Genomic DNA, 23,010 nt, shown 5'->3' on the forward strand with positions numbered 1-23,010 from the left:
TGGATTTATTATGGTCACATGTACCAAGATACAGTGAGGTGCTTGTCTTGCATACTGCTTATGCAAGGTCATTGGCTGTATTTAAGACAGAGCTTGATAGGTTCTTAATTAGACATGGCATCAAAGATTACGGGTAAAAGGCTAAGTGGGGCCTAAGAAGGGGGAGAAAAGGCTCAGCCATGATTGAATGGCAGAGCAGACTTGATGGGCCGAATGGCCCAATCCTGCTCCTATATCTTGTATCTTATATAGGCCAGATTTTTACACAGTGCATTGTGCTAGAATGTGCCATGTCATATGACGTAGGCAATCAAGGTCTTTCCATGACTATGATTTTTTTTTGCAAATCTTTGTATAGAAATGGTTTGCCATTGTCTTCTCGGCAGTGTTATTACAAGACAAGTGACCCCAGCTATTTTTAATACTCTTCGGAGGTTGTCTGTCTGGCGTCATGGTCGTATGACCAGGACTTGTGATGTGCAGCAGCTGCTCATCCGGCCATCCACCATCTGCTCCTGTGGCTTCATATGATGCTGGTCATGAGGAAAAAGGTGCTGCACCTCACCCAGGGGTAACCTGCAGGCTAGGGGAGGGAAGAATCACCTTGCACCTCCTTTGGTAGAGACGTATCTCCACTCCACCTGCAAAATAGTGTTTAATAACTTCCAAAAGTGTGCAATACAGGTAAAGTAAACAAAGTAAGAAGGTAGATTGAAAGGCTAGTATTATCATAAGACCATAAGATATAGGAGCAGGGTTGGGGCATTTTGCCCATTGAGTCTGCTCCGCCATTTCATTATGGCTGATCCATTTTACCTCTTTGCCCCAATCTCCTACCTTTTCCCTGTATACCTTCTTGCCTGACTAATCGAGAATCTATCAACCTTTACCTTAAATATACCCGATGACTTGGGTTTCACTGCTGCCTGTGGTAACAAATTCCATAGATTCGGCTTTCTCCAGTTAAAACATTCCTCCTCCTCCTCCCCATTCTAAAAGGACACCTCTATTCAGAGGCTGTCCCCTCTGGTCTTAAACTCTCCCAACCACAGGAAACATGCACTCTATTCAGGCCTTTCAACATTCAATAGGTTTCAATGAGGTCACCCTTCGTTCTTCTGAATTCCATGTGATTAGAGGCCCAGAGCCATCAAATGCTCCTCGTATGTCAATCCTTTCAATCCTGGAATTACCTTTGTAAACCTTCTCTGCACCCTGTCAGTGTTATGAGTGGAACACTTCCTGGCCTCTGTTTTCTCTTGTATCATGTGTTGCAGTTCCCTGGTACACCTGCAATTACCCTTCCATTGCCCTCTCTGCCTCTCCTTTTCCCCCTTGCCTTTAATTTAATAGATATCTTTTGTTGATGATTCCTGTTGTGTCTTGACCCCTTTGTTACTTCCTGAGAGCCAAGGATGTGACAGTCAGCACATCCTTTCTTAGATAAGGGAACTAAACTGCTCACAATACCCCAAGTGAGGCCTCACCAGTGCTTTATAAAGCTTCAACATTGCGTCCTTGCTTTTATATTTAAGTCCTATTGAAACGAATGCTAACCTCGCAGATTCCCTTCCTCAATCTGTAAATTAACCTTTAGGGCATCCTGCACAAGGAATCCTAAATCCCTTTGCACCTCATATTTTTCAATTTTCTCCCATTCAGGAAATAGTCTATTTCTTCTATCAAAGTGCATGACCATTATTCCATCTGCCACTGCTTTGGCCATTCTGCTAATATGTCTAACCCCTTCTGTAGCTTTTCTGCTTCCTCACAATTACCTGCCCCTCCACCTATCTTCACATCATCTGCACACTTTGCAACAAAGCCATCAATTCTGCCATTCAACTCAATAACCTATAATGTGAAAAGAAGCAGTTCCAACACAGACACGCTGTAAAATACTAATCACTGGCAGTCTACCAGGAAAATACTCCCTTTATTCCCACTCTTTGCCTTATGCCAATCAGCCAATGGTCTATCCGTGCTAGAATCTTTCCTGTAATATCATAAGCTCTTATTAAGCAGCCTCGTGTGGCAATTTGTCAAAATCCAAGTACACAATATCCACTGATTCCCCTTTGTTTATCCTGCTTGTTATTTTTTTCAAAGAATTCCAACAGCTTTGTCAGGGAAGATTTTCCTTTAAGGAAACTATGCTGGTGACATCCTATTTTTTTTATGTGCCTCCAATTATGCTGAGACCACATCCTTAACAAAAGACTCCAACGTCTTCCCAACCACTGAGATCAGACTGACTGGCCTATAGTTTCCTTTCTTCTGTTTATCTCCCTTCTTGAAGAATGGAATGATATTTTCAATTTTCTATTTCTCCTGAGCCATACCAGAATCAATTGATTCTTTAAGAATCTTAACTAATGTCTCCACAATCTCTTCAGCCACCTCTTTCTGAACCTGGGGTGTACACTATCTGGTCCAGGTGATTATCTACCTTCAGACCTTTCAGTTTCCCAACAACCTTCTCCCTTGTAATAGCACCTTACACCCCCTGATAATCCTGAACTTCCCACCATACTGTTAGTCTTCTACAGTGAAGAGTGATGCAAAACACTTATAAAGTTCATCTGCCATTTCCTTGTTACCCATTTCTACCTCTCCAGTGTCATTTTCCAGCAGTCCAATATCCACTCTCGCCTCTTTATATATTTGAAGAAACTTTTGATAACCTCTATGATATTATTGGCTCTGTATTCCATCCTTTCCTTTATGACTTTTTAGTAGCTTTCTTTTTGTTTCTAAAAGCTTCCCAATCCTCTAACTTATTGATATTTGCTCTAATATATGCTGAAATGGTTGATGTATGAGGAGCATTTGATAGCTCTGGGCCTGTATTTGTTGGAGTTTAGAACAATTGGAGGGAGGCCTCACCTGGAACTTACTGAACATTGAGATGCTTGGTAGAGTGAATGCGGAGAGGATGCTCCCAATAGTGGGAGAGTCTACGACCGGGGTGGGGGTGGGGGAGTGGTGGGATTCATTTCCACTAACAGCTTTGGAGGCCAAATCATTGGGTGTATTTAAAGCAGAGTTTGATGAGAAATTAGAAATGGTGTCAAAAGTTTTGGGGAGAAGGCAGGAGACTGAGTTTGAGGGAACAATAAGTTACCCATATCAAATGGCAGAGCAGATTTGATGATCCAAATGGCCTAATTCTACTCCGATGTCTTGTGGTATAAACCTATAAGAGATTTTGATCTCTTGTGTAGGCTGAACACAGGTTACATAATTTTTCCAGTGACAGTGTGAGCTTCCTCGGGTTTCTTGGCTTCTTATAGCCAAAGACATGCAGGTTGGGTTAATTGGCCACTGTAAATTGACCCTCCAGAGTAGGTGAGAATCCTAAGCGAATGTGGGGAAAATAAACAATGGTATTAGATAAACATGCAAATTAATGTTTGGCACAGACACGTAACATAGAATTGGACCCTTTGGCCTACTATGTCTATGCCAAATTTTTCCCTCACCATTATCAATTCCAGTTGCCCTTTATGTGGCAAAACATCATCTGGTAGAAGAAAGGGATCATAATTCATTGAAAGTGGACTCAGAGGCAGATAAGGTCACAAGCAGCTTTTGACACGTTGGCCTTCATAAATCAAAATATTGAGTACTGGAATTTGGCATGCTATGTTGAAATTGTAAAGGATGGTGGCGTTTAGTTTGGAATATTGTGTGCAGTTCCAGTCACGTGCTTATAGGAAAGATATCAATATGCTTGAAAGAATGAAGGATTTGATGATCTGAATTATAGGAAAACGTTAATTATGTTAGGACTTCATTCCCGAAGCCGTGGAAAGAGAGGGGAGATCTGATAGTATACGAAACTGAGCGGTCTGGTAGGGTGAATGCATTCAGGCTCTTCCCCTCAGGTTGGCTGAGAATAGAACCAGGTCATAGGTTTAGGATGCAAGGTGAAATATTCAAGGGGAGTCTGAGGAGGAACTTGGAGGGTGGTAAAAGTGTGGAATGAGAAGCCAGTGGAAGTAGTAGATGTGAATTCAACTGTAACATTTTAAGTTTGGATAGACATATCAGAGTGGTTTGGCCAGATATTTCAAAGTGGAAGGTCGGGTCAGCATGCACTAGATGAGCTGTCCCTGAGCTGTTCTGGTGAACCAGAATTCTACATTAGTAGTGATTTATAGGAGTGTTGCCCTAATTGGGCATGGTGAAGCCTCTTTCTGCTGGTTGGGGAGGTGACATTGTTCTCCATCATGGCAACTGTTAAGTGCCAGCCCATTTAATTGACTTTGCTTCCCTGGCTTATCCGATGCCAACATCATGCTTGCTGCAATTAGTATCCTTTGTGTATGTGCAGACTTTGCTTTTCTGTGCTTTCATTGCCGGGCCACCCCACCTGCCAGTTGGTGGGAATTGATGACAGGAGTTGCAGATGAGATTCGCTTTCTCCAACCCCCCCCTCCCACTTTGGGACCATTTATTTTCATGGGGTTTGGGGGGGTTTCTACTAGGGCCGGCCACTCAGCAGACCTGGGCCATTGGATGAAAATCTGCATACTCTGATTTTGCTCTACTTGGCTCAAATCCCAGACCTCCAGGCTTGTTTGTACAGTACTGTATATGAACTTTTTATCCCTGTCTGCCTGGGGTACTTATCCAACTTACTTTCCCTTATTATGGGATTTGGGGGGAGTGGCCACAGCTTGGCCAATGGCCAACATGCAGTGCATGCCAAATGTAAATGACTTTTCATATTGAAGTTTCATCACTGGGATGTGAAGCTCGTCCTTTCACAAGCAGTGAATGAAACTGGATCTGTATATAGAAATGTATAAAATTTGGGAGGCAGCCAGTAGACAGTTGGTCTTTTGCTCTACTAGATGGCATAATGTGTGAGGAGGGAAGTTTAAAGGAGATTTCAAAGATCTTTTTTTAAAGTGGTATATATCTGTGATGGAGATGTCTCTACTGAAGGAAATGTAAGGTGCTCCTTCCCTCTACTAGCCCTACAGGTCACCTTTGGGCAAGGTGTGTCGTGGTTTTTCGTGCCTCACAAATGACCAGGAGACGCAGAAGATTCTTCAAGAAGGGTTAAACTTTAATTTGCAAATCAAAGCTGAGACAGTCATTGAGCTAGTCGCTGATTGCCCCCCCCCCACCTCCTCTGGTCCAGTTGCATTAGCATATGTAATCGCTCTATAGTTGCATATTACACGTACTGCATGTACATCATGTCCCCTTTGTTCCTATCAATTGGCTTAATCATGTTCTAATCTACATCTCTTAGCTACTTCTCATTAACACATCATTGTCTTCTACATTTTTTAGGATATGCATAGCAAATAGCAGTCCTAGGATTATGTGACTTAATTATGTTCTAATCTATATCTCTTAGCTACTTGTCATTAACACACCATTGTCTTCTACATTCTTAAGATTTCAGTCTCCTACCAAATTAGGTACGTGCATAGCAAATAATAAACTCAGAACTGAGCAATGTTCTAATCTACATTTCTTTAGTTCTTTAGCTACCTCTCATTAACACACCATTGTCTTCTACATTCCTAAGATTTCATTCTACTAAATTGAGTACATGCATAGCAAATAACTGACTTCATAGTTAAAATTTATACTTTTATACTCCAATAGGTGTAGCACCTGTTTACACCCCCCCCCCCCCAACCACCACCGCCCAATCAGGGTCAGCTTAAGCCATGGGAGCAGGTGCTAAATGGTCATGTGATATGCACCAACTGTAAATAAATCTTGCTTGTGTGACCACCGATGCTGGGCAGACAATCTCTGAAGAGTATTGAGGAGGTCACCCATCTTGTAAAGACACTGCCCAGAAGAAAACAATGGTAAACCACTCCTGTAGAAAAACTTGCCAAGGACAATTATGGTCATGGATAGACCATGATCACCTACATCATTTGACATGGCACATAATGATGCATATGGGACAGTGCAGAAATGGTGGAAACCTGTGCTATTGCACTGTTCCAAAAAGCCTTCAGACACAATAAGAAGCGTGGAATTGAGGGACACAATGCTGGAGGAAATTAATAGGTCAGGCAGCCTCTACGGAGAGGAAATGTCAACTGTTAATTCCCCTCCATAGATACTGCCTGACCCAAGTTCCTCCAGAATTTTGTGTATTGGTCAGAATATCCAGCATCTTGTGTCAATGGAGTTGAGAGATAAACAACATGTAGCTGCATTTTAAATTGGCATCGTATTTGGTACTGACATTGTAGGGCTGAAGCACTGTTGTTTATTCCTTTTAAAATAAAGTGTTTTTCTATGAGAAAATGCAAGGTCAATGGTTCAACAAACAAGCCTCTGGTGGTATTCAGCAGATCAAATGGACATAAATGAGGAGCTGATGTTTCACGATGAGACCTTCATCTGACTTGAGCTAAAATGGTGACTGTCCATTCCCCTCCAGAGATGCTGCCTGACCTGTTGCCTTCCTCCAGTATCTTTCTATGCTCCATGTTCCTGTACCCGCCATCTCGTGTTCTCTAGATTCGTGGAAGACATTACTGTACACTTTGAGATGTTTCTATGTGAGGTAGAATCTTGTAGTTACACATTTGGGTATCTTTCAGATACAGTAGCTTCCAGTATCTTTCTTTGCTCTAGATTCCAGCATCTGCCATCTCGTGTCCTCAAGACCCCTAGTAGACCTGACAGGGTAAACTTTGAGATGGTTCCATTAGAGAAGGGGTTCCCAACCTTGTTTTTTAATGACATGGACCTTTATCATTAACCACGGAGGTCCATGTCATTAAAGGTTGGGAACCTCTGCACTTGAGGGAGAATCTTTTAGTTGCACAATTAAGGCACGATCATTCATAAATGAGGTGCATTGAAACTTAGAGAATTCCTGAGATTCAATGCATTCTGAGCTAATGGAGGCAGAATCACATGTTATTCCAATAGCTGTTGGATAAATTTGAGAGATGATACAAGCATAGAAAACCTACAGCACAATACAGGCCCTTCAGCCCACAAAGCTGTGCTGAACATGTCCTTAGAACTACCTAGGCTTACCCATAGCTCCATGTACCTATCCAGGAGTTTCTTAAAAGACCCTATCATTTCCACCTCCACTGCTGCTGGCAGCCCATTCCACGCACTCACCACTCTTTTTAAAAAAAAAAAACCTTACCCCTGACATCTCCTCTGTACCTTCTTCCAAGCACCTTAAAACTATGCCCTCTCCTGCTAGCCATTTCAGCCCTGGGGAAAATGCCTCTGACTCTCACACGATCAATGCCTCTCATTATCTTGTACACCTCTATCAGTCTCTCATCCTCTGTCGCTCCAAGGAGGAAAATCCGATTTCACTCAACCTATTCTCATAATGCTCCCCAATCCAGGCAACATCCTTGTAAATCTCCTCTGCACCCTTTCTATGGTTTTCACATCCTTATTGTAGTGAGGTGACCAGAACTGAGCACAGTACTCCATGTGGGGTCTGACCAGGGAATGGAATGATGGAATTGAAGGTTATGGAACTGGAATAGAAGAGTTGAGGCTTGGGGAAGATCAGCCATCATTGTGTTGAATAGTAAGTCAGGCTTGAGCGACTGAGTGGACTACTCCTATTTTGTGTTAACTGTGCTAGTTAAGGCTGTTAAGTCTTAGTGACTTTAATATCTAATCAAGTTGACATTTTTTTTATCCTCCCCCCACCCCCCACAAAATTTCTGTTTCAGGACGTGAATTCTTTGTTGGGATCTCAAAATGGACTAATCATAAAGGAGCAAGATTTGTTGCAGAGGCTTTTAAGGTGAGGCAAGGGGCATAATTTCATATCACAATGTCTGGATCAAGAGGGGGAGAGGATGGACAAGTGCCAGAATGGGCAATGCAGAGAGGGAAAGATACCACGTTCTGACCATGAAGCCCTTCCATAAACAAATATAGGACTGGAGTAGCACAAAATAGCAAAATCTTAAATGAAAACTTTGGGACACGTTGTGAGGGGAAAACAGGCAAAGGGATGATCTTGGGAGAGTAACACCTCAATGTCTGAACAGCCTCCAAGCTGATGACATGTACATTGATTTCTCCAACTTCCACTAATTTCTTTCTTGCCCTCTCCCCAACTCTTTTCCATTATCCTCTGGCTCCCCTCTCACCCCTTCTCCTCGCCTTCTCTCTTACCCTTTCTTCTTCTCTTACCTTTTCACCTCGTCTGCCTATCACCTCTCCCTTCTCCCATTATCCTCTATCAGATGCCTTCTTCAGCCCTTTACCTTTCGCACCTATCACCTCCCAGCTTTTCACCACCTCCTCTTCCCTCATCCACCCGCTTATCCCTTGATAGACAATAGGTATTACCTATCTATCACCTGCCAGCTTCATACCCCAGCTCCCATCTTATTCCTTCTTCCCTTTCAGTCCTGATGAGGGGTCTCAGCCCAAAACATTGGCTCTTTATTCCTCTCCAAAGATGCTGCCTGACATGCTGAGTTCCTCCAGCACTTTTGTGTGTTACTTGATATATAGCTTCCTCTTGGGTGCATCTGACCTGGCTGGATATGAATCTACTGTCGATTAAATGCGGCTTGAATTTTTTTTTTTCAAGATGCATCTAATCTAGAGAAGAATGTTACTCTGGGCTAGCTTCAGACAGATTGCATTGGTTTAAGGTGACATCACCACTCAGCAAATAGCTGGGAATGGTCAGTGATGCTGGGCTTGAGGGGAGCAGCTGCAACCCACAGCAATATAAATCAGTCCTAGTTTGGAACTGGGCATCACGATGCATTATGTAAGTTTTCCACCTGGAAAAGCGGGCATTGAAGTTGTACATCTCCCTAAACATCTGCACATTCTCTTCCAAGTCCTTCTCCCTCCTGACTTGGAAATTGCCAGTCTTTTGGTTCTAAAGTGTTACTGTATTTTGGGAAAAGAAATGAAATCGGTAATCTATTTGAAGATTGTTTGCAATGATTTTATCACCTAATGGACTGATCTGTGCGATCTTGTGTATTTCATTTAGAATTTATTTAAATCTTGCATACGTCGCACAACGCGAGGGAGTAAAAAATCTTTGCATTATGACTCCGTTGCAATGTACAGACATGTAGAAAGAAGCTGTCCTGTATGTACCCTGTTGGTCCTGGCTTTAATGCTACAGTACCATTTGCCAGACAGAAGCAGCTGAAAAAGTTTATGGTTGGGTGACTGGAGGCTCCAGTGATCTTCCAGACTGGGCTGTCTGTACTACTCACTGCAGTGCCCAGTGATCAAGGGTGCCCCTTGTACCAGGCGGTGATACAGCCAGTCAGTATGCTTACAATGGTGCCCCTGTAGAAGGTCTTGAGGATTTAGGGGCCAATACCAAATTTCTTCAGTTGCCTGAGGTGGAAGAGATGATGATGTGCTTTTTTGCCACAAAGCCGGTGTGTACAGTCCAGGTGAGGTCGTAGGTGATGTGTATTCCGAGGAACTTGAAACTACTCAGCCTCTCAGCTGCAGTCCCATTGATGTTGATCGGGGCGAGCCTGTCTCAGTTCCTCCTGTCATCCACAATTGGCTCTTTTGTTTTTTGGACACTGAGGGAGAGGTTGTTATTCTGGCACCACTGTCAGGGTGTCAACCTCTCCTCTGTAGGCTGTCTCATCACTGCTAGAAATGAGGCCGATCAAAGTCAATTCATCTGGGAGTTTGATCAGCAGATTGGAGCTGTATGTGGCAGTACAGTCGTGGGTGTAAAGGATCACAAACTACTTGGGACCTGGGTAGAAAGCCTTAACTGGATCTTGGAAATGGGCAGCCAGTTTGCTTCCATAAAAAGCAATGTGATACTGAAGTGATTACTCATGGGGTTGGGGTGGGGGGGGGGGGGAGACGTGTGGGGAGCTCCTTTCTCCAGTATCGGTATTTGTCATTTTACAATGTGTAGATTTTACAGCATTAATGACTCATCCACACACTGAGATTGACGGCACCATGTTTAACCCATTATTTCCCCATTACCCTCACTTCTCTGCTACACTACTTTATGAAATTCTCAAGCCTGAGTAACCCACAGCACCAGTGGAACTCAGTAAGTCGGGCAGAGTCTATGAAGAGGAATAAACAGTCAACGTTTCAGGCAGAGTCCCTTCATGATTTTTTACCCCTAAGCATTGCCTAACCTGAGTGTTTCAGCATTTCTTGTGTTTTATGGATATTTTTGAGGATAACTATTCTGCCCAGTGTTGCTGGGTGATGTTTTCCAAAATCTCTCACTTGAAGGACTGATGTGGATCTTGCCTGGTAAGGCTCCTCAACAGTGCAACACTTTCAGTATTGCAAAAGTATTTGACATTGGGCATTGGCCTTGAAAGTAGGTTTCCAACTTAAATTTTGGTGTGCAACTGACCCAAAGACCCACTCTTCTGTCTGTTGGTATCTTCAGGATTTCACGGTGTCTGAGGTGCGCATCCCTGAGCCTCATCATCTCAAGAGCTTCTGCAGCATGGGTGGTCCCAGCACGATTGTTGTTGGGAGTAGTGACCTTGCTCGAAAGACCATCAAGGTAAGGCAAGTCAGAGGGGGTGGGCACTGCTGTATGCACTCTGGCAATATCCACCCTTCCCTTTCTTCCCCCAGTACAACAATAAATCTGAACTTTTCATCCCCAGATTCAGGAATATAATGTCCTTCAAGAGATTAATGAGTAGCTTTATTTCTGACATTTGCATCAAAACACAGTGAAATACAGTGTTTTGCATTAGAAACCAACACAGTTCAAAGATCATGCTGAGGGCATTGTACAAGTGTCTTCATGCTTCCAGCACCAGCATAACATGTCCAAAATACCCTAAGCCTACTGTTTGCCTCTGGAATGTGGGAAGAAACCAGAGCATCAGGAGGAAACCCACATGGTCATGAAGAACATGCAAACTCCTTGTAGACAGTAACGGGAATCGAAACCCGATCAGTGATTGGGGATGCTGTAAACCAATTGCACAATCTCCTACAGTACCAGGTGCTACAGTGTCACCCTTGCATTAGCTCACCCATAGCACATCCTGATGCAGTTGGCACTGTAGTTCATTGCAGTGCGAGTTTGATTTCTGGTTGTCCATCTCCACCCTTTTCCTGGATGCTTGTGCATCTAGCTTCCAATTAGAAATCATCAGATGCTTGTAAATGAGACTTGCTGCAACCTGGCTTCTGTACTCCCTCTTTTAGTGAGGGGTACAGAAATAAGAGTCATCCTGTGCTTAGTGGCCCATTGACCATCCTGAACATTTGCCCCCTCTGGTGCTCCCACTGCAATGTGTGTTGCCCATTAAAATGTACTGCATTGGGGGACAAGAGCGGAATGTGAGGAGAATAAAATGAGGTTTGTGTCAATGGGTTTTGATTGTTAGTCAGACTTGATGGGCCCAAGAGACCCATGCTGGAGGACTCACAGAAACAGTATGTCTCAGTATGACTCTCAAACCCTGTGATCTCCAAGAATGAGGGTAATAAACAAAGGAGAGCCACTGTCTACAGATTCTTCAAGTTCTACATCAATATGACTTGGAATACACTCGGTGCCCATGTTATTAGGTAATGTAGTGTGGTCCGCTGCTACTGTAGCCCATTCAGTTTAAGGTTCATGTTGGGCATTCAGGGATGCTCTTCTGCACACCAGTTGTACCACATGGATATTTGAGTTACTATCACCCCCTTCTCAGCTTGAATCTGATCTCTCACTAACAAGGTGCTTTTGCCCACAAAACTGCCATTCACTGGATTTGTTTTTGTTTTACACACCATTTTCTGTAAGCTCTAGAGACCTTGTGGAAATTCCCCGGAGATCAGCAATTTCTGAGATACTCAAATTACCCCATCTGGCACCGAAGTTCATTCCACTGTCAAAGTCACTTATCACATCCCAACCCATTCTGATGTGTGGTCTGAACAACTGCACCTTTTCGTGAGTGAATGCTTTTATGCATCGAGTTGCTGCCACAGGAATGGCTGATTAGATATTTGCATTAAAGTGGCCACTGAGCATATATCATCACTGGGTCTAAACTTTGCAACTGTCTCCCCAATAGTCCTGAGAACCTTCACCTTGGGGCTTGCAAGACTGAGGCATAGAGTAGACAGATATCTTCCCTGCCCCCCACTCCCTCACCTCCATGGTTGAAATATCTAATACTGGAGGGCATGCATTGAGGTAAGAGGGAACAGGTTCAAAGGCAGAAGGGATTAGTTTAGTTGAGCATTGAGTTGTTTCAGCACAAGATGGACCGAAGGGCCTGTTGTAATGCCGTTCTGTTCCAGCTCATGCCTCGAGTTCAATTAGGGGATGAGAAATAAATGCTGGTGGGAGGCCAAAATGAATATCTTGAGGGAAATGTACAGGAAACTTGGAGCATGCCCTGGATGTTTGGCAGGATGGTTTACTGTGACTCCTGGCCCAGGAGAGGAAAGAATCCCTGCTGTGTTCTTTCTGGCAGGCAATGGAGCAACTGACAGACTTCACCTACGAAAAACTGACTGTGCCGGATGACGTTGCAGCCAACTGCATCTACGTGCGGGTCGCTAACAAGTTTGATACGCTGGTGCATCGGTCGGCCGAGGAATTTCCAGAAAGCTCTGCAGTAAGTGGATGTATTTATGTGACCCCTCTGGGCTCTTCCACCATCCACTGTCTGGGGCTGGGTGGGAGGAGGTGATAATGGAGGGTGTATCAAAGCCTGTTGTTACTGAGCTGTGAATGAGCAGCAGTGTCCAATCACCATGACTTCTGTTGCCAAGCTGACCTGTTGTGTAGAAGGCATATGGTATGCTTGCCTTTAGTTGAGGCACTGGGTTCAAGAGTCTAAGTTATTCTGCAGATCTGTAAAACTAGTTTTACAAACTCTGGGCTACATCTGGAATATTGCATTCAATGCTGGTCACCCCACTATAGCAAGAGTGTGGAAGCTTTTGGAGAGGATGCAGAACATATTTAGCAGGATGCCATCAGAATTCACATGTGCTGTAAGGAGAGGTTGGACAAACTTGGGCTGTTCTTTCTCCAGATTGGCAGAGGCTGAAGAGAGACCTTGACAGATTTATAAGCTTGAGGTACAAATGGAGAAGACAGCAGAGTCTTTCCTGCAGGATTGTAATGTCTCATTCCAGAGGGCATCCATTACAGATTCAAAGGAGATGTGTGAGTGCCTGTCCTGGACTGCACTACCAGAGACAGGAGTGGAAGAATTAAAGGGTATCTTAAATATGCTCATGAATATGCAGAGAATGGAGGGATAAGTATATTGTAGAGGTAGAAAGGATTGGGAATGGGCTTTGGTCCAGTCTTTTGCCAAACTAATTGAGTGCCTGACTATGTTGTAGTGTTCTCTGTCATTTGTACTGTTCACTGTTGAATGTTAAGTCTGTGCATCTCTGAGTGAGTTGGACAGTTTGCATCCCTGCTATGATGACCTTAGGAGCTCATGAACTTGCCATTCCTGACACTTCAGTTACTGACTATCAATAGCGTTGCAGATGCTGCCAATCAAAAACAAATGAAAATACATAGCAGGTCAGGCAGGTCCTATGGGGGAAATCTAATCTTTTCAATCTGTCTGAACTCGGTGCCCAGGCCCCATTCTCTCCCATTGTCCTGGTACTTGTTGATCAGTAATTTCCCACCATTGGCTGCATTCTGCATGCCTGATTGTGGTTTTTACAGCTGGTTTCCACAGCTGAAATTCTGGCTTAATGAACATCCTTGATTATTAGTGGTTCTTTCATTAGTGGAGAAAATTGCCATGCATTCACTGTCTATACCTATCACGATTTTGTACACCTTTTAAGTCACCACATAACTTCCAAGGTATGAATTCCCAGCATGCCCAGCTTTCCTCTATAACTCAGCTGCCTGGCAACAATCTCACCTCTCCAGCTTGTTGGCATCTCTCCTATCTAAAACTGTACATAACACTCCGTGTGACTTCACCAGCATTGTGGACAACTGCAACATGATGTCCCACTTCCTATACTCAATGCCTTGACTGAAGGCCAGTGTGCCAGATGCAGTCTTGGTTACCCTGTCTACAAGTGATGTCACTTTTGGGAGCCACCTCAAAAGTTGCTTTTCCCCAGTCAGTTAATCTGGTGAACCATTTTAGCTATCTACCCTCTGACTGAGCAACCTTGCAACAATAATTTCCTTTGGGAGAGAAAGTTTTATCTTATTACTTCTGTCACGATACTGTAAACACCTAAAACTGCTTTTTAATAGGTTCAATTTAATGTTGGAAATGTATACAATATACATCCTGAAATTCTTTTTTTCCACAAACATCCACAAAAAACAGACAAGTGCCCCAAAGAATGAACGCCAGTTAAATGTTAGAACCCCAAAGCTCCCCCATGCATAAACAGCAGCAAAGCAATGAAACCACACCCCCACCAGCAAAAAATCATTAGCACACCCTCCACCGAGCACACAAGCATGTAGCAAAGCATCAATAAAGGCACAGACTTGCAGTACCCCGAAGACTACTCGTTCACCCGGTAATTCGACGTACCACAGGCTTTCTCTCTTCCTCACAAGGGGGGAGAAAAGGTGTCCCCGTTTCACAGCTAGAGGGGAGATGTAACAAAACAACTTGCTGATCTACTGTGTTAAAAGTCTGTCGTGTTGCTTTTTCCAAGCTCTGTGCCCAAAGATCTCTGGTCTCTGCACACACAGCCAGCAGCCAACCCACTGCTTTCAATCTTCTCTGTACTCCTACGACACAGCAGTTTTCTGTGGTGGCACCGACCTCAAATTCACCCGCCTCCAGAGCCATGAAAATCTGGCACCCTGAGAGCGGGTCTCATTTTCACAAAGAGCCGAAGTCAGCATGGTATTCCAGGTCAGGGTCTTCAAAAGAACCCAGAAAGGAAAAAGTATGTTAAATATAGAAATGGTGCTGGTTTAGAAGATGCAAGCAAAGAAGTCGCCTTTAGGCACCATCATCCTAAGCTCTGCCCTCTGTAATGCTGTTTACATGCTGCTGTTTATGCACGTTATTCCATATCTGTACTTTAATCTCTAACTTTATTGTTGTACTTTCTTTACTCTTGAGTATTTTTGTTGCCCATCACACCAACACCAGAGCAAACTACAAATGCATGTAAATACATATGGCAAATAAAATGGCTCCTGGGATCCTGTGTACCTTTGTTCCCTGCCTTTGTTCTACAGCACTCCCCAGGGTCCTACCTTTCACTGTGGATGCCCTTCCCTGACACGACTATAGTAATTAACAATTATCATGGTTTGCCAAGCTGTTTCCCTACTACCCTCTGTGCAACATTGGCATTAGTTAGGAGTGCAGCAGAACAGATTTAATGATAAAGATTGGCTTTTTGGCCCATGTATGCTGAAGCATAGTGAAATGTGTCAATGATCAACAGTCCAGGGATTTGTTGGGGGCAGCCTGCAAGCATTGCCATGCTTCTGGTGCCAATGTATCATGTCCACAACTCACTGACCCTAACCCATGTGCCTTTAGAATGCGGGAGGAAATCATAACACTGGGAAACCCACAACGTCATGGGGAGAATGTGAAATTGAACCCTGATTGCGAGTATCTAAAGCTTTATGCTAGCAGTGACACTATTGTGCCACACAGGGAAGCACGGACCCTCTGTTTGAAAGGAAGCTTCCATTTCCCAAGTCTGCATGCTTGAATCAGCCCATTTGTTTTTGATGGATGTCAAAGCCAAGCATTGGCTTGTTAGAAGTGAGGGTCCAAGCTGCATATTTTCAGCGCAAGTTAACAGCCATCTGTGACCCAGACAGTGTTGGATCAGCACCATATCACAATGTGTGTGTGTGCTAGGGCTAATTCTTCACAAATGTTTAAACTATGCAGCAACATAATGACTGTACATAAGTGCTCTCGAAATCTTGCAGATGACAATATGGAGTGTGAACAGCATGGGATATTGACAAACATGCTGTAAAATGCAGTTACCAAATCACTTGAGTGTGAATTGAATTGACGATAAGTAATTGCATGCCATGGATGGATAATCAGTGGCCACTTAATGTACCTCCTGTAATCCAATAAAGTGGCCACAATGTATGTTTAAGGTCTTCTGCTGCTGTAGCCCATCCACTTCAAGGTTCGATGTGCTATGCATTCAGAGATGCTCTTCTGCACATCACTGTTGCTGTCGACTTCAGCCAGTCTGGCCATTCTCCTCTGACCTCTCATTAATAAGGCATTTTCGCCCACAGAAATGCCGCTCACTGAATGCTTTTAGTTTTTCCACACCATTCTCAGTAAACTCTAGAGACTGCATGAAAATCCCAGGAGATCAACAGTTTCTGAGATACTCAAACTGTCTCATCTGGCACCAACAAACATTCCACGGTCAAACTCACTGAGATCACATTTCTTCCCATTCTGATGTTTGGTCTGAAGAACTGAAGCTCTTCGTGCATTTTTGTATGTTTCTATGCATTGAGTTACTGCCATGTAATTGGCTGATTAGATATTTACATTAATGAACAGGTGTACAGTACATATTTAAATGGCCACTGAGTGTAGAAGCAGAGTTCTGTATTCTAAACTCCATGGAAGTAAAGGTGATTCCTCCGTTAACCAGATGGGGGTGGATGGGGTAGATACCAAGGTTGTTTCGTTGAGCTGCTGTCCAGAATTAGGAAGCCACAGCTTTGGTCATTTGGGACTGGGATAAGAAATTTTGGGTATGATCTCAGTTCTATGTCAATGAGCTTTTGGTGCAAGGCCAAAGCATTGGCATGAGGTGCAAAATCCAGATCCAAGCCCAAATGGGATGGGAAATAACTTTAAGATGTGTATAAGGGGCAATGATTGGGGACAGCTGGTGCCCTTTTTCCAGGCAGCAATGACTCATACAAGAGGGCATTAATTTTAAGGTAAAAGAATAGTGGGGGATGTCAAAGGTGCAGGGATTTCCCTGCTAGGAGTGGTGGTGGAGGCAGATACATTACAGGCTTTTAATAGACTCTTGGGCATCTGGAGAAGAGAAGAATGGAGCTACGTATGTGGGAGGGAAGGGGTAGATTGTGCAGTAGGTCTTAAAGGTTGGTACAGAGGGTCTGTGCTGTACTGGTCTATGTTCTCCGGTGCTGTGTCTGTGGAGTTTGCATGTTCCCGGTGCTGTGTCTGTGGAGTTTGCATTTTCTGTGTGAAACCCCACTGAGCCTCCTTGGCTGCAAATGTATAGGGAATGCACTCGCCAGTCCCGCCAAACCCGTGAGATTCAGGCGGCTCTCCCACCCCAAACCCCGGTTTGTGTGGATGTTGTGTAATTTGCTACCGTTACAACTCAGTGCCAAGAAACAACAGACAGCGCACTGCATATGATTAAAGGAATTATTTCTTAATGAATTTTAACTTAACTAAAGGGTTAGTAAAGGGAAAATAAAAGAATAAGGGGCCATTATAATTAAACAGTCAAATGTGCACAAGCTGGAGCTCAACTCTTCCCAAAATTCACATTCACTGATCCTCAGTCAATCTCATCGCCCGGCTCCATCAAGTCACTGTAACCCACCGGGTTGAATCCCACAGCCGGTTCTCCTCAGCATCTTCTATCTTCATCTCCCGCTGAACCATAAAAAACCCAAGACCAACCTTCCTAATTGGATGACACGCACATTCCTCAGCATCCCTTACAGGCTGAAAGCAGAACAGACTGCGTAGCATAGCAGTAAAAATGTGAATCAGGGTGTTACATGTATACGGGTTCCCCAGGTGCTTTGGTTTCCTCCCACATCCCAATCAAATGCAGGCTTGGTGTTAATTGACCACTAACCCGCTTCTTGTGTCAGTGAGCTGCAGGAGGGCTGTGGCAGTTAAAGGGAGAGAGTTGGTTACAGGGCAAATGAGTGTCATTACTGGCATAGCCTCAATGGAGTGAATGACTAAAGAAGATGTGAACCAGCCTTACTGGATGAGGGTTATGGGGGTTGCATAGGTTTATTGTTTCTGCCGAAGAGAAAAACTTTGACATAAATGCAAATAATGCAGTTCTCTGAAGCCATTTTACAACTGCAAGTCAAGTTTGTTTCCAGAGGGACTTGCCTGGCTTGGAAAACAACCTCTATGTGTATGGTTTCAACTGCATTCAGTTACTAGAGAGGAAGTTCTAAAGAAGTGTACAGGCTGTGGGTGGTGGGGGCTAGAGGGGCCCTCTGTGTAGCTTAAGGTAACCATGTTTGTGAAGATGTGAAGTCTTGACACAGAAGAACTAAACCAGAACCCATCAAAGGTTGTGCATTAAGGCCGATAGGTGAAATATTTAAGGGAACCTGAGAGGGGAACTTCACCCCAGGTACTGTCGGTGGAAGTGGAGGATGCAGGTATGGAGGGCTATGTTAATGTGTGGATTGGTGGGACTGGGGAGGATAATAGTTTGATATGGAATAGATGAGCAGAAGGGCCTGTTTTAGTTCTGTAGTTCTCTAGCTATGAAAATGTGCATTTTTCTCCCTTAACACTGTGCACCTTTCAAAATCCATTCAATTAAACTTCCTCGGGTGCCCATGAGCCAGCTTCTCTTCCATCCTTTGATGCTTGCCAACAGAGCCATGTTCACTGGCCTCTTGTGCCTCAAATTGTCGGCAAGCTCTGTAGGCAAAGAAGTCCTGGAGTGCAGGGCACATGTACCCAGTGCATTCAACATCCCTATCCCAGAATTCCAGGCCCACTGCCCTGTTGCTGAAGCGATGAGCTCCAAACTTACACTAGTGACCCATTTTTTTTTAGAAGTGTAGAAGTTTGATTAACAACCTTTTAATAGTTTGCAGCCAGTGGGGCTTTAATTTTTTTTTTAAATTTTTGTTTTGCTTTAGTTGTCTGTAAAATTGTTTGGTCATGCTGTTGAACTGCCTGATGTATTCTGAAGCAGTAATATTTGCAATCTGTTCCAACTGTTTTTCCTGGATAGTTGCCTGCATGACAGTAAAATCCCAAAACTCTATCATAACTTCAAACTTTCTTGGAGCTGAAGGGAAAATAGTTTGAAGGCTAAAGGGGATACCTGAGGGACTTTAACAGTGCAAGCAAGTTGGGGGGTGGGGGAGGACAGCAACCCTGGCCTGCCTAGAGTTAACTCCAGGCAGGCTAGAGTTTGGCATAAAATCGAGAAAGGAAATGGGAAATATTTTAAGCAAAGCTAACATCTGGAATCCACTACCTAGAGAGGGTGCTGGAATCTGACTTTTAACAAAAACTTGCAGACTATGATTTTTTTTCTAACTTATTTGTGGCTTGCTTCCCAGTTCTATATCTAGAGAAGAGTGTTCTCACTAGCTCCACCACTACTTGATTATTTCCTGTCAATCACATTATGTAAGCTTAGTCTCACATTATGGACATACAATTAACGTATATCTGCTGTCTTGCATATTTACAATATTTTTTTAAATTGTCCTTAATTTGTTTTGTACTGTATCAGATCTGGAACAATTATTTTGTTCTCCTTTACACTTGAGTACTGGGAATGACATGAAACAATCTTGAGTCTAGGATCTTGTTCTTGACCATTTGACCTGGTGTGTATATTACTCCTGCCATGACACAGTGCTGCTGTGTGCAGAAACCTGGGTTTCTGCTCGAATGGACTGGCATCAACTTCGGGCAGAGGAATGTGGAGGATGAAGTCAGACTGACCTCACATGGCTTCACCGATCACCATCGAGCTTGTACTGACCCACCTCTCACCTTATCTTGGATTCTTCTCCTCTCCCCCCCCCCCCCCCCCACTTTCTAGTCCTGATGAGGGGTTTTGGCCCAAACCCCTCTGTAGATGTTTCCTGATCTGAGCTCTTCCAGCATTTAGTGTGTGTAATTCGTACATTAGTTTGTCCTTGGGGAGGCAACTAACATTTATTTCATTTGAGCCGCTTTGTTACAATATTTAGCACCATCTGTGGGGAAAGAACCACAACAATAATGTACAGTCAGATACCAATACAATAGGTGATTCCCTCCTCTCCTCTTCCTGTCTAATCTTGGGTGCTCCCACCACCTTTTATTTGACTGCAGATCATTGAGTTGGGGTCTTTCCTTCCTGCCATGGATGGTGCTACATCAACATCCTCTTGAGTAAGGGAGGGTGGGGCTCAGGTTAAATATTGTTGGTTATCTCCCCAAGGATGAACTAATGCAAACATTGCTAGTAGCTGGTGCAGTCACCAGCTTGCAGCACCAGTGATCCAGTTGAATCCCAACCTACAGTGCTGGCTGAGTGGAGTTTGCATGTTCTCTGACTGTGAGTGCTCTAGTTTACTCTCACCTCTGAACTTGGGTTGGTAGGTCAATGGCTGATGTCATCCAACCCCTGGAGATGGATGGTGGGAGCACAGGGTGTGGCGTAGTTGATGGGCGTGGGTGAGAAATGCTTATGACTGAAGATGCTCACTTATTGTAATTTGTAAGCCAGAGAAAGGTGTTTTAATTGAGGGCCTCTGCCAATTCTGTTTCAAATGATTATTAGCTGCCATCTTCTCATACTGTTATTTGTTCTTTAGGTTTTCCAGAAGCTGCCGGACTACACGCTAATACCAGCCTCCTGTACAGAGGTGGCAAAGCTCGGAGCCGCCCTCAGTTTTTGCTGCATTCTGATCAATAAGAAGTATTAAGAACCGGGACCCAGTTAAGGCCTCTCAGCCTTGGCTGAACTGTGGAATAGAATAGAATTGGCTCTGAATGATTGGATGCACTGGAATGCTTGGATCAGGAATCTGTTGCTCCTCCCCCTTAAATCCCTGACTCTAAGGTGTGTGTGTGTGTGTATGTGTGAGGGAGAGAGAGAGTGAGAGAGACCGGGCCCCAGCCCATGGGCAACTGAGCAGAGCTGTATTATGTGGGGAAAGTCTGGAGAAAGCAGTGCAGCGACATCTAGTGTTCTCCTGCATAATTGCAGCTTTTGCTCTGAAAATTATTTGGGATATGATCATTGTCCCTTCGTCAGGAAATGTGGATCCTGGTGGCTTTCAGGAACCTGTTGACTTTTCTATTTAAGATTTTTTTTTAAAATACCGAAGTGCTTGACAATATCTAATTCACATTTCTTACCACACATTCTGGTCAGCTGGAGGGGAGTGCTCTAGTTTACTCTCACCTCTCTCAGTTAGTGGCGCGTTGAGCATGGTATTGTGGAATGTAGGGAGTCAAGAATCAGTGATATTCCTGGAACCTCACCACAACCCTGCTCTTTAAACAACGGGCCAAAAATGCTAATACTATTGAAACACAACGTTCATATTCTTTTTAAAATGTTCGTATTGTTGCATTTCATATTTTGGGGTCAAATGATTGAATGAAAAGGTCGAAATACGTCCTTTCGCGAGTTTTTTTTAGATGTTGACGGCATTTCCTCCACAAAGGCTTTTTTTATCTTCCCCTTCAGTTATTTCCAGAAGGCGATGTCTATTGTTATCAGGTAAATCTCCGTCTTTCTGTTTTGAAGGAAGATGTATTTTAAGCTGCTTTTGTATCTAACACCGCAGGGAGACGGCATCCTCCTTACCTTCTCTGATCTAATTTGCTGAGAGTCTTTTCGGGTGAGGGGGTCAACTAATCTACACAACATGATGCAAATATACTAAGACTTGTATTTTTGACCCCTTCAAGTCCTGCTCAGATGCCGGTAATGCAATTCCCTCTGACCACCCTGGCCCCAACTCCTCACTGACATTTGCAGCAACGGGTATTAGAGAGAGGGGGCAGCTGCTTGCTGTTCCGCGTGTTGCCAGCAGGTGTCAGTGGTTCCCGCAGTCGCCGCTTCCCGCCTCGTTTCAGATGCAACAGCAACCTCTCGGGTCAGAAGTTCAGAACCACCTTTATTCCGAAAAGGGATAATGTGTGCTATGTGTTAGTCGGGCGCTTGACTTTTCTGTGGCCTTATTCATGACCCTTGTGCCAGCGAGTATTAACCAAACGTTAGAAGAAGAGCATTCTTTCTTATAATGTTGCTTGATGAACTAAAAATATCCAGCTTGTGTGTGGGTCTTCCTTTGTTATCCAAACCCAGGATCATTCAGTGAAGCTGAAATGGCCTCTCACTCGAGCTGTGAGACTAGATGTAAACTCCGAGTGCTCTCCCAGTACTGGACTGAACTTTCGCCAAAGCTGGCTTGTATGTCTGAAACCAGTCTTCACACGGGATATTCCTGTCGTCGCTGCAGCCCGATCATCGTAAAATGTATCATGTCACACCTCCGTTCTGTGGGAGCACATTGGGGAAGAGCAAATCACACGGTGCTTTGACCATTTTTTGTATTGATTCCTCCTCACTCTTTTTGTAAGCAATTAAAAATGAAAAATGCAGAATATAACTGTCTTTTGCCTTTGTTTGGAATACAAGTGTATAGTTATTCTGGTCTAAGTATTCTGACTAGAGACTTGTCAATTGTACACACCACTGTACAGCCCATCTCAGTAAAACAGCCACAGACACTCTTCACACCCTCCCACCCACCAGTCCACGGTGCCCTCCTAGCCAGTCCCTATTTCTTAATGTTGGCCCATATCGGCTCCTCCGTGTTCAGGAGCTTCTTAAATGAAATGATTGTACCTGCCTCAACCACTTCCTCCGACAGTCCATTTCAACTTGCCAGCCTCTGCGTGGAAAAAGTTGCCCCTATTGTTTTATGCCTATGCCCATAGTTTTGGATTCGCCTATGGGAGGGTGGGGCAGTGGCTGGAGACCATTGCTATCCATCATATTCCAGCAGTGCCTAGTGGGAGGACAGGCAGGATGCTTCCCTTACTTGTGGGATGCAGAATTTAAGAGCAAGGAAATGTTGGGACAAGTTAATAAAACAACAGGTAAGCTGAAGGCGGGAACACTATGCCATTCTGGTTACCACTTGGGGCGTGATTGCACCTGACTGAGTGCAGAGGAGATTCACCCAGATGGGGTGGGTTGCCCCACTTAACGTGGAGTGACAGAAAAATATGTTTAATTTGCTTGCAGGGTTGAGTGGGGGCTTGGGTGGGGGGGGGGGGGGAAATGTGGTTATTCCTGATAGAGGTGCAC

At 44.0% G+C, this 23,010-nt stretch overlaps 1 protein-coding gene across 2 annotated transcripts in view; it reads left to right on the forward strand.

Annotated features, from left to right (window-relative positions):
* ddah2 (DDAH family member 2, ADMA-independent) overlaps positions 1–22,306 on the forward strand; it is a 69,094-nt gene extending 46,788 nt beyond the window's left edge. For both annotated transcript variants that reach the window (XM_073031752.1, XM_073031760.1), the window contains exons 4-7: positions 7,704–7,777; positions 10,400–10,519; positions 12,444–12,587; positions 20,498–22,306. In XM_073031752.1, the coding sequence (XP_072887853.1) occupies positions 7,704–7,777; positions 10,400–10,519; positions 12,444–12,587; positions 20,498–20,608 (449 nt within the window). In that variant the 3' untranslated portion in view covers positions 20,609–22,306. The remainder of the gene's footprint in view (positions 1–7,703; positions 7,778–10,399; positions 10,520–12,443; positions 12,588–20,497) is intronic.
* The last annotated feature ends 704 nt before the right edge of the window (positions 22,307–23,010 follow it).

This window comes from Hemitrygon akajei, chromosome 2, assembly GCF_048418815.1.
Source record: "Hemitrygon akajei chromosome 2, sHemAka1.3, whole genome shotgun sequence".
Classification (NCBI taxonomy): Eukaryota; Metazoa; Chordata; class Chondrichthyes; order Myliobatiformes; family Dasyatidae; genus Hemitrygon; species Hemitrygon akajei.